This window comes from Anguilla anguilla, chromosome 8, assembly GCF_013347855.1.
Source record: "Anguilla anguilla isolate fAngAng1 chromosome 8, fAngAng1.pri, whole genome shotgun sequence".
Classification (NCBI taxonomy): domain Eukaryota; kingdom Metazoa; phylum Chordata; class Actinopteri; order Anguilliformes; family Anguillidae; genus Anguilla; species Anguilla anguilla.
This window is the reverse complement of record NC_049208.1, coordinates 7,257,255-7,269,480: the sequence shown is the minus strand read 5'-3', so window position 1 is coordinate 7,269,480 and position 12,226 is coordinate 7,257,255. Positions and strand designations below refer to the sequence as shown.

The following is a 12,226-nucleotide window of genomic DNA, read 5'->3' as shown; positions in this document are numbered from 1 at the left end:
TCTCCGTTAGCTTCTTTAAAGGCACCCAGTGACAGGCTGAATGCACGGAGCTCATCGCAAAAAAAATCAGTACCTTTACGCCACAGGAGGTGCAGGACGTCTTCATCCAAAGGCTGATTGAGGATCACCAGACAGATGTTCTGCTTTCCTGTGGGAATCGGAACAGAAGCAGATTTTAGGCCCCAGAGGGCTTTCAATGTAAACGGTGGCCCTGCGGTTCACATGTAATACATGCATTAAAATTAACAATAAGTTAAAACAATGGTTTAGTGACTGTTGATACACATCTAAGGCTTTGAAATATGCTTGTCATACCACAACGAAATCTGCTGGCAGCTGCAGGGTTCCCATATGTAACAACGGCTGGTGAAAAGCAGGCATATATCATTGCATATTTGTCACACACAGACATATTTGTTGTGCAGTAATAGAAGAAATCAGGAAGAGGGCAAATACTTTTGCATGGCACTGTATGTGGACAGATTACATTGCTGTTGGCTGTCAGCCATTCACTGAACATCTGCAGGTTTCCCATTGGCTTGTTAGTCACCTGTCGTGAGGAGTTATCGTAATACATTCTGTAAGCTCCATAATTCATTGGTTAGCTAGCTAAAGAGTTCCATGAAATATCACATTTCCAGCTCTGCACACTGGCCAATCGAGAATTTTTAATTACGGAAATGGCAGGAACCCGCAAATTTTTTAAATAACTGATTTTATCATGAATATCTCTACTACGCCCATAGCTGTCCCATAATCATTCAGTTCAGACATTCTGTGCCAAACTGTAAGTTGGATACTAATAGAGCAGTAGGGCTGACCCGTCCTTGTGATGTGATGTGTCCTGACACCTCAACACCCTGCTTATTCTCTAACAGACAATCCTGACATACAGAGCCGTGTGAAAAAGAGACAGAAACCTGGACTCGCTGGCCAGTTTAAGTTCCGGTTGGGTAGGAAATCACTTCATAAAAGTCCCCAGCTGTGGACAAGGGTAATAAACTAAATCTATGCCCTGTAAACTCGCCACAGTGGGTCTTGAAATGCACACACACAAAAAAAAAAACCTGTAGCCAGCGAAGGCTGTTACACAGAGGGAAAACCAGACAAGATGCCACCACCGAAGACATTCTCCACTAGGACCCCCTCACTCAGCCAGCACCAAATCAGTTCTGCCGCGACGGTTTTGAAACAATAATGATTCCCGTGTCACACCATTTCAAAGGCCGACAGGAACCCACACCGGCTCCCGTGAGCCAAGAAATTGAATTCTCCCACCGCAAGTCGCACATTCCCGTTACTGACAGAGAGAGAGAGAGAGGGAGAGAGAGAGAAATACAGATGGCAAATGGAAAAAAAGTTGTGCTATCTTCCATGCGAACATCTTCTGAGAGACAACAAAAAAAAAAAAAAGAGACCAGGTTAATTTATGTTCGGGTAAAATAACGGCCTGCTGGACCTCCTCTGCATTTGACCTCTATTGAATTTAGTGTCGAGCCACACCGGTAAGTGAAATTGATCACAGCCCCCAGGTTTCTCTGAGGTGGCAGAGCGTGGGCAGGCTTCCCGGAGGTGGGCCAACACCGAATCTTTTCAGCAGGAACTAAAACGCGGCCTGGGGTTACAGCTCGACACCGACACGCCCACTCAGCACCCTAATTACCATGACAATGAGCAGCTATGCAAACTCCGAAGGCCAAGGCTGTCAGTTGTTATTTAAAGGGGATCGAAGGGTTGTCTGAAGATTGATCAAATTACCATACAATTTTCATTTTTAATACTCTGTTTTATCTGATGTTTGTATTTCATTTGAGAGAGTTTTATGAATATTTGACAATGATCCCCAGACAATGCATTTAGCTTGGCAGGTGCAGCGGTACACAGCCGGTGGGGAGCTGGACTTCTAGCAAGAAGGTTTTGTGCTTGAATCCGTAATCGGGCATTGCAGTTATACCCTTGACAAATATACCTGGTCTACAAACACACGGCTGTATAAATGGACACCATTTGTAAAACTACACCCGCATTAATCAACTTGGACAGAAAGTGCCTCTTAACTACAAAGAAACAGACCCAATAAATGGGACAAAGGGTTCATACAAAGCGCGGTGCCTTATAACCGTGGGCGCGGATTGGCTCTGTCCAGCAAAGGCTTTAATCCGGAGGGGGGAGGTGGGGGGGGGGCGGGGGTTGGGGACCCGTTGCCGGCGGCGACTGTCACTCAGGCCCAGCGACCTTGTCCCTTTCCGCGGAGCGAACATTTCCAAAGGCGCTGCAAAACGAACCTCGCGAGGGCAGAGCTGATCCGAAACACGCGCTCAGATCGCAGGTGTCGGGCGGGACAGCGGGCTGATGAATGGCGCACGGCGAGCGGCTCCCCGTTCGCGCGGCGAGGAGGCGGAACGGCGCGTTACGGCAGCCGGCCGGAACCCCAGGAGTCCCGGGCGCGAGCGACCGAGCGTCACAGCAAAATAATGCGCTGGTGTGCTCCTCATGCACACACACAGCACTTTTTGTACGTCGCTTTGGATAATAGCGTCTGCCAAGTAAATGTAATGTAACACAGTCACACTCAGGCACGCATGCATACAAACGCACATGCACGCACGCACATACACACTCATGCACGCACGCACGCACGCACACACATACACTCTCATGCAGGCATGCACGCACGCACGCACACACATACACACTCATGCAGGCAGGCATGCACGCACGCACACACACACGCACATACACACTCATGCAGGCATGCACACACGCATTCACGCTCGCATGCACACACTCATGCATTCACGCACGCACGCACACACACACTCGCACACACACGCGCGCTCACGCACGCACGCACGCACACACACAATAAGGAAAAATGTCCATGACTTCTCTGCGTGCCTCTGGCACAGAAACTGCTCTTGCGTGACACTCTGAGTCCAGCTGGATAATGCAACGTTACACCATAACGTAAGGGGAAAAAAAGACAGCGCGTGGCTATTAATTAGCCACAGAGGAGGGCAGAAACCGCCGACACATATTATCAACTGCAGTGCATTTCAACGGTTTCCATGACGAGCAGTGACCTGCATCATCTTCTGGGAAATGAAAAGCACCTCAACACTAACAAGATAAGCACAACAAAAGATCTGTACACGGCATCAGACCTTAAGGCTAATATGGAGGCTGGCACAGGGAGTAGCAGAGCAAGGCTGCTCTCTTAGCACTAGCGCCCCCGATAGCATGAATCAGCATTTAAGGAACAAAGACTCAGGCCCAAGGTCTTTAGTGCGCCAGACGCCTGACTGTGGAGCTTCCGCTAGCTCCGGCCACCCACACTTTCTGGCCCAACAGATTTCCAGTACTCAACATGATTGACAGCTGACTGCTCCTGTAATCTCCTGTTGCCACCCGGCTACCAGGGGGTGCACCCACCAATCAGGTCCTGGCACCCGCCCACTCGGTAATAATCAGGTTTCAGTTAATCTGTCCTCACTCTGAAATGCACTTTTAAGTGCACACCAACACATTATTACCCAGTTCATTGAGCTTTATGTTCTTCTGCTTATTTGCATTACACTGTTGTGCAGGTTTGTGTTTTTTTTTTATTTTTTATTTTATGTCGACTGAATTCACTGGAGGATCCAGGTCCATTTCCCGCAATTCAAACAAAGCCCAAATCAACCAGTCACCGATCAGACGTAATGAAAGTACGCCATTTCAAGACCTGACACAGTATAGGCTTTTCTGCTTTGATTTATCTTTATGGTAAAAAGGAACATTGTGTGAAAGTGTTCGTACGTGAGTGTGTGTAAATGCCACATATTCAGGGTGTGATACTTATATAAACAAGATTTTAAAAAAATAAAAAAAAAAAACATTAAGAGTTTTCACTACATCACTGAACAGTGGCACTTCAATTCCAGAAAGCCCCCAAAACAATCTAATACTTACATAGGAATAGCTGTAGCCAAGCTGCAAGTTTCCCCATCCATGTTTTTTTTTTCCCCAAAGGCCAACACTTTCCTTACCTTTTTTCCATCTCATTTGTTAGTTATTTAGAGTGAGAGAGTTTAAGGGCAATGGGGGTGTCTAGACAGGCTGTAATAGAGCCAATCTTTTTTTGTAGTTTTTTTTTTTGTTTGTTTTCCCCTGAGTTGCAGTGCCGTCTAGACTGACAGGAACCTCAGGCAATCAACAGCGAAATGAGAATTCTTTGGAGAAATAAAAGCGCAAATTTCTCAATTCGGCTGGTGGGAGTGGAACGCCACACCACGGTCTGGGTTGCTGTGGATCACACAAACGATCTCAATATTTAGCGCTGCATTATGCTTTAAGTGAATTATGTTTAAAATAGGGAACACGACCACTAAACCGTCACGAAAGATTAATCGGTAAATCCGTTAAACGACTTCAAACAGGTGTACCCGGTACATTTTAAACTGCTACTTCAATCTGCACAACATTAAGGGTGGACGATTAAAGTTGTAGATTTGGCAGTGAGGTCAAGCAAAGCCTCAAATTCCACATTTTTAAAAGCTGAGAATGTGTACACGGGAAAAGTGTGATAATACCTGGATCAAGCAGACAGTCTAGAGGGGTGAACACAACATCCATGGTGTTCAGGGCAGGCTGGAGCTTCACCAGGAAACCTAAGAGGAGAAAAAAAAACAAATCCATTCAACATGTATACCACATATTAAATTACCTTCGACTAAACGAGAACCGTTGCTCAGTGACATCATCCAATTAAAAAGGGACTGGAAGTAAACGTCATTGACAGGACTACGCAGCAGTGGGTTGTGATTGCACTGTTGTGATTTAAAACCATGACCATGGCATGGCCAGCTACAGCACTTGTTCTCAGAGCAGTTATGTGCTCCATTAAATTCATGCCTGGCTGAACAAGGCCTTATTTACTGGTCTCTGTCTCTTCTGGCAATTAGCCTACTTGTATGTCTGGACGACATGCAGTTGTTTCCAAACAAATAATGTATCATGTACAAGTGCCATAGTTTGTCAGATGATAGAACTCTACCCAGGAGTTTCTTTTGGCTTATCTGTTCCATTGACATTTTCTAAAACACTCTTAAAATAATTTTCCTGACCCTACCAACTCTAGCGAAACCTGATAACAGATGCCGAGAGTTGCCATTCTTCAGCTCATAGCTAACAAAGCAAGCACTTCTCGGTATACCCCTACATAGTAATGATGTTACGTTCTAAGGCACTTCTGAAATGCACTGACAGTGGTTATATAATACTACTTATACTTTTTTTTTTTACCAATTATTCCCAACATTATTCTGAACTCCAGCAATTAATTTATCTAGCCAGGCACCACGCATGTCAGAATAAAAAACTACAAAACAGCTGTGTGGCTCCTCAACAAACAGCTTCACCTGACAGAAAATTCTCTTGAGGGTTTTTCTCAAGTCACACACACTAAACTAGATTCCCAGCTATGACAGAGGTGAGTTATGCAGCTTGTTAGCTATTGCAGGCTACGGAAAACATACTTTTACTGACAGAGGGCACCATAATGTGTGCTACAGACTGTTCCTAATTGTGTTGAGGGGGGGTGGGGGGGGGGGGGGGGGTAGGGAGTGGGACAAATGCACTGCTGAGAAGAACAGAACATCATTATTATGACACAGGCCTACTGCTATGACCAGAAAACACAGAAATATTTAAAATGCATATGGTGTCTCTCCTATACCATTTTAATGAACCCAGCATGCAGCACACTTCAGCTAAATACGGTCTTCCTGAGGTAGAGCAGTGTGTGCTCTACAGTGGAAATATTTATGAGGCAACAGGAAATGGACTCTCTGTCAGATGTTTTAATACACAACTCGAAATATCTGACACCATCTGAAATCCAACCCCCCCCCCCCCCCCCCAAAAAAAGAAGAAATGAAAGAAGGAATGCAGTAGTGACACACAGCACATCAGCATAAGAAATAACACAAGCTGCACCTTTAGATGAAAAAGAAAATCTGGATTTGACTGCATGACGTTCGTATTGCAAGGGGGGAAAAAAAACCCAATTGTGTTGTTTTATTACTGAACATTTCTCAGCCTACTTTTCTTTTTTATTATAAAATGGTGCCTTGTGGCAGGCGGGATTTGAGATGAATAGCAGTAAACTGAGAAAAACCCTGGGGTGGGTGGGGGGGGCTAGGGAGATGGGGGCTGGAGGGGGTCCAATTTGTTGACTAGGTTATGGTTCATCAGGCTCTTCCAGCGGGCACGGTCTGGGGGAACACTTGGGGGAATAGGTGGGGTGGGGTGGGGTGGGGGGGGGTAGGGCTGAATGGAAAGAGGAGCCACGTAGGAGAACAGCCGAAATAAAAAAAAAGATGCATTGCAAATCGATGCGAAGACGCCGCGTGCTGCTGTTTAATACTCAACGTCACACCTCAGAGGCCCGCCTCTCTCCAGCCTTCATGAGCGGCCTGTATTGAGTGGCAAAAGCATTGGATATGCAGCTTTTAAAAACACGTTTGCGACAAAGGACGACGCATGGGCAGCGCCCTACTTCTGAAGCCATCGAAAGCCAGGTCCGGGGGGCCCTGCAATAACACACACATCCAGCTTCGTGAACCTAAATCCACATTTTTCTCTTTCTGTGACACTCAGAGGCTGGAGCACAGCTCTAGGTTGGTGGATCTGTAAAGACTCGAGCGTTCTTAAAGACAAACACCTTTCCAACTCTCAGCATGGAACTACACCACCTGCTATATAAATTAGAAATGGATTAGGCTACACACTATTTCAAAAGGATGAGGAAATGTTACCTTGATTTAGTTTCAGTGGTTAAGAAACCGAAAACATTACAAGAGAAAGTGATCATAGATTTAATCACGGTAAAAAAAATGCTTCTTTTTAAAACGTAAAAATAAAGTTAAAACTTTTCCCCCCCGTAACTTTTGTCCTGGTTTAACAGGGAAACCGAGCCATCTCTGATTTGAGATTGTGCCAAGCTGCGCATAGAAAAGGCTGAATGGAATTCATAACAGGGCCCCTGAAAGGTGTAACTCCACCAAAAAAGGTTTGTCTTCAAAGAATGGGGTCAAGTCCAACACCCAGCGAACACAAACGTGTCTTGCAGAAAGCAAGGGATCAAAGCAGACTTACAGGAGCCTCCCTGCCAATCATGTCCATCGACCCGTTTGGCCGTTGTTCTTACAGAATGGACAGGTGGTGTGCTCAATAATCATAGCTAAGCACTTTATAGTTATCACTTTCACTAAGAGGATAGAAAACTATCATGACTCTATTTTTGTAAAAAAAATAAATAAATAAATAAATAAATGTTTTTGTAAATTTAAAAGTCCAGTGATGAATCACTGCCGTTTCATTGTCTCATTCATTGATCTCAAGGATCCTCCAATATCAGTAGACATCAAAGATGTCACTGTGGGATTTACCTTTAACATATTTCTACCCAAATCCTTGTCCAGGTGAACTCGACCTGAAAAAAAAAATCTTTTGCATTCCCCCTTGGTTAATGCCTTTCATGAATTTAAAAGCACCAGTCAAGTCTTTGCTGAGCTTGAATAGTTGCTGAGGCAGAATAAATTAAGTGTCTTAAACCTTAACCTTTACAATTTAGCTGCTCTTCTTTGAGCTCTTCCAAGAGCGTATGCATCTCTTTTATAGTGTGCTGCCTGTACAGCACAAAATACAACTAAACGCTCTAAATAGTCTGACAAACACATTGTAAAACTTCAACATAATGTTTTTTTACTAAATATGTCAGCATCCTGTTTTCCTTTTTGTACTGCTATAGCATAAACTTTTAAATTAATACCTCTCAATTTTGCTGCTCCGATAACATAATCTTTTCTTTTTTCCCAGCATGCTGAACTTTGCATCAATAAATAATCAAGGCATTTTAGAACAAATTTTGTTGTGAAATTTTATGTGGAAATTTGGTATGTCATTTTTTTTTTAATGTAGGGAAATATAATTTTACAAATTACAAATAACCAAGTACAGTATATTGAATGAGAAACCAACTAACTGCAGCCACCTACCTAATAGAGCCATCACATGGATAGAGGACATAAAATGAATTGTCAAGAGGTCATCTGAAGCTGCAGTGGACTACATTTCAATTTGAGCTTCTATTTTAAACCCAGGAGAAAAACAACACCTTTGAGCAACTGACAATTAACTGTTTTTTTTGTCCTGAATTAACCCAGGGAGGTTTGCTTTGGTTTGACTGAATTGCACATCCCCAAAAGTGACTGTGCGCATTTGGCTGAATCCCAATCAATGTCTTCTTCTGCAAGTCTCTTATAAACCACTGGGCCTCTTCTGGAGAGACACGGAAAAGGTTTGGGATTCAAGCACAATTGTTTTTAAAGCACATTTTGTTTTATTTCCTTTCAGTTACACAGACTCTAGAAGTCATACACCTGTGTGACTCGTAGTGCTTGTGACAAGTTCTGAAAGATTCTTAAGTCTGTGTCCACAACTGATGGGCGAGAGCGGGTTCGAGACCAGGGGATGCATTTTTGTTCCTGAAGACCAGGGGGTTGTCCAATCTTATCTGAAAAGGGCCAAAGTGGAGCAGGAGTCTGTCTTAGCACAGCACTTGGACTCTTGTTTCTACTTATCAAGGTCTTCATTGAAGACCATGAATATTTAATTAGTTGAATTAGGTCATAGTGTTGGGCCAAAAAAAAAAAAAAAAAAAAAACTAGCACCCACACCAGCCCTTTTCTGGATAGTATAGGACACCCCCGGTCTTGAGGAACAGAAACCCAAAATGGTCTTTTCTATCAAGATCCATTCACCACCTTTGTTTTCTTCTTATCAACAGTCATGAACACATATAGCCTATCGGATACACTGAAATACGTTTTTCAACAGAGTCGGATAAAGGTTGAAAGACCACCACAAACGCCATTATTGGTGCTTTTTAAAGTTAGGCCATCAATTTAAAATATCACCGTTTCTCCTTGTAAGAGGAACAAGAGACTTCAGGTTAAGAAATGCATTAAACGAAAGGTATACATTTTAGCCAACTCACACAGAAGAGTAAATTATAAACTTATGTTAGTCACACTGTTACTAGATACACTGCCTTTACTATTTAAAGTTGGCTACTTGTGGATCCTTTGGATCCGTGCAGCAGGATTATGCTTGTACTTGTATGAGATATTCAACCTTGGCTCCATGACTATGCATTAAAAACTGAAGGTGACTTGTGCTAGCTATACAACGCAAGACAGGCGCGCTACGAAAATCAGTAGCGACCAAACCAACTGGAAAATGCCCACGTGCACGTTATATTTTAATCAGTTGCAGTGCATGGGCGACATAGCTCAGGAGGTAAGACCGATTGTCTGGCAGTCGGAGGGTTGCCGGTTAAAACCCCGCCCTGGGTGTGTCGAAGTGTCCTTGCGCAAGACACCTAACCCCTAACTGCTCTGGCGAATGAGGCATCAATTGTAAAGCGCTTTGGATAAAAGCGCTATATAAATGCAGTCCATTTACCATTTATATTTTAATCAGTTGCAGTGTTGCCACACCGATTTCATGACTGGAATACGAAGTGACAAAGTAACAGGGAGTGAAGGCAGTACTAGCCTGTTGCACTTTGTGTGACACTTTGACTAAACGGTTATAGCTTTTTTTTTTTGCAATATTACTTAATTTATTTTACCATCACCAGCAAATAATGGCGCCACTTTTCAAATAGCCTAACCTAAGTTAGACAGCTCGTTTTGTAGACGAACAGGTGATTTCCTATGATTTCAGCCTTTTCTTGACAGTAGTTCACGTGTCAGTATCCAAGCTAGATAACTGAAAAGATCAGTAACCAATGACTTCTGGTAACTGAAATCAACGGAGAACACTGACTTAGAATTTAAAAAATTAATTTAAAAAAAACATCGCAAAAAACCTACTCTTCAAAGCGTTAAAAACCTATCGAAGTCGCTTTTCATTGATTTGCTGAATAGTTATGACAGGTAATTTGGCTATCGTCGTGAACTAGAACACAATCTATCTTTCCAGAAAATCGACTTTAGAGAAACGAAAATAAATTATCATCAGAGTACGTACTTCAAATACCTAATGCAAAAGGCTTTAGTAGCGTTATTTTACAACTGTTAGTGCCGGAAGTTAACAGCGACTAAAAAGCGTTTCAGCATGAGCTATACAGCTACAGCAACTACTTACAAGCCGCTGCCTGGACGCACGCTTCCGGAGTCTGGTAAACAGTCAACGAAGGTATTCAAGAGAAACACATCCTGTATCAGGTTGTAACAGATATTTTATAACAGCGACATCTATAGGTAAGTAAATAATTTCCAGCCTTTTAATGAATAGCCAAACCCTTTACAATGGGCTGCAAAAAAAAAACGTGAATATGAAACTACATGATTTGGACGTGATCGTGCGTGTCCTGTACGTAATGACCTATTACTGTGCCAATGCAAACACTGCGATAAATCATTCTGATTTGACTGTGATCGTTCAAGCGTATCTTTGAAATAGTCATTTAGTCTAAACTCTTCATTAATCTCTCTCTCTCTCTCTCTCTCTTACCCTAGACAATGTTATCGCCTTCTTCCTTCCTATAATATATTCTCTTTCTCACATCTCTTTGCTTAAGAGCTTGCAACGTGCACTTTAAATGTTATTTGGGGAAAATAGATGGTGTTTATGGCACTGTTTCCAGTAGTCGCCACCACTGTTGCCAGTGTCTGGGTCGTCTGTTGCCGCACACTTCGGTATTGATTTAGACGCGCTGTCAGTTCACGTCTCTGAATCTGAGGTGGCTGCTTTCGCACCAATCCAGCACTTCCTCTGCTCGGAATCGAGCAGATTTGTCAGAGCTGCCAAAGAATCACCTTCCTCTCTTCCCTCACTCTCAAAGATCTAGTGCTGAACCAATTTCACTTTTTATTGTTATTGTTTGGAATGGGAACTGTGATTATTCAAGTGGTGCCTTTTGTGTAGAAAACAGCACTTAAAAAAGGACAACTGCACTCTTTTTTTTGCATTCCCCAAGAAACAACAACACATTTTGTGCATGTCTCAACTCTCAAAGCCAATGCAATGACAGACTGTAACACAAGCCAGTTACAAAGCACATATGTAATATGAACCAATCACATATACAACAGTGTCTTTGAAACCGATAGCTAGCCTACACTCTTACTTGATATCTCTCTCTCTCTCTCTCTCTCTCAATTGCGCTTCTCACTCTCTCTCTCTGTCTCAATTTCACTTCTCACTCCCTCTCTCTCTCTCTCTCTCTCTCTCTCTTAATTTCACTTCTCACTCACACTCTGCTCATTCTCAGACATCTCATGCCTCAGTCACCCAGCCCTACGTGTTTTCACATCCCAGTTCACTCACGTCTCAGTTCAATCCACCGGTCTTTCCCATCCCACTTAAAACCATTTTCTTATCCTGCTGCTTTCCCCTTTTACATGCACCCCCGCTTCTTATGCACAGCCTGATTGGCTGTCCCCCCTTCCCCCCCCCCCCCCCCACATCAGACTCCTACATTCTCTTCCTTCATTCTTTACCTCAAGTACCTGTCAACGGCAGAACGGAGCTGCCTTTCCCAAGGCCAGCAGTATGGCTTTGTGATCTTTAAAATGAAAAGGGATATGGTATTGACACCATAAGACATGACCCTTGTGGGTTTCTTTTTTCACTCTATGGTGTGACACGATTATGTGGATAAAGTATCATTCTTAATTAGTAATTTTGCAATTATTGACAATGAGTGTTTATTTTGTTCACACGGTCTCAGAATCTGGACATTTTGCATTCACCAGTTCCATACTTGTTAAAATCACACACAGAATTAAATGCTTTCCGCATAAATACTTACCTGGAGTATCACTGTTGCTGTAAATGTTGTAGTCTGTATCTCCCGGTCACTTGTCTCCCCAGTACTGTCTCTGTGTCTGTGTTCCCTGAGCTGCTTCACTCCCCTGTATTTGTGTGATTTCACTATTCGGGTGGTTCCGGGTTTTCGTGGTTTCCCCCCCTTCTTTCCAGTCTCGTTTTACTTACTTCCTACTTATATCTAGTTTTACTAATTTCTACTAATCCTTACTAACTTATAGATTGTAAAGTACTAACCTCATTAATATACTAACATGTGAATATTACTAATGGACTAACACACACTAGTTTTGGGTTTTGATAGTTTAGATCACTATACTAATACATTAACCATTCTCCCCTTTTC

General features: G+C 43.0%; 1 protein-coding gene across 3 annotated transcripts in view; it reads right to left on the bottom strand.

The window, feature by feature from the left end:
* tpk1 (thiamin pyrophosphokinase 1) overlaps positions 1-11,981 on the bottom strand; it is a 36,098-nt gene extending 24,117 nt beyond the window's left edge. Inside the window, exons 1-3 of one of the 3 annotated variants that reach the window (XM_035428103.1) lie at positions 11,864-11,981; positions 4,572-4,649; positions 74-148 (exon numbers count right to left, since the gene is read on the bottom strand). In XM_035428103.1, the coding sequence (XP_035283994.1) occupies positions 74-148; positions 4,572-4,614 (118 nt within the window). In that variant the 5' untranslated portion in view covers positions 4,615-4,649; positions 11,864-11,981. The other 2 variants (XM_035428102.1, XM_035428104.1) reach the window with 2 other exon arrangements.
* Positions 11,982-12,226: the final 245 nt, after the last annotated feature.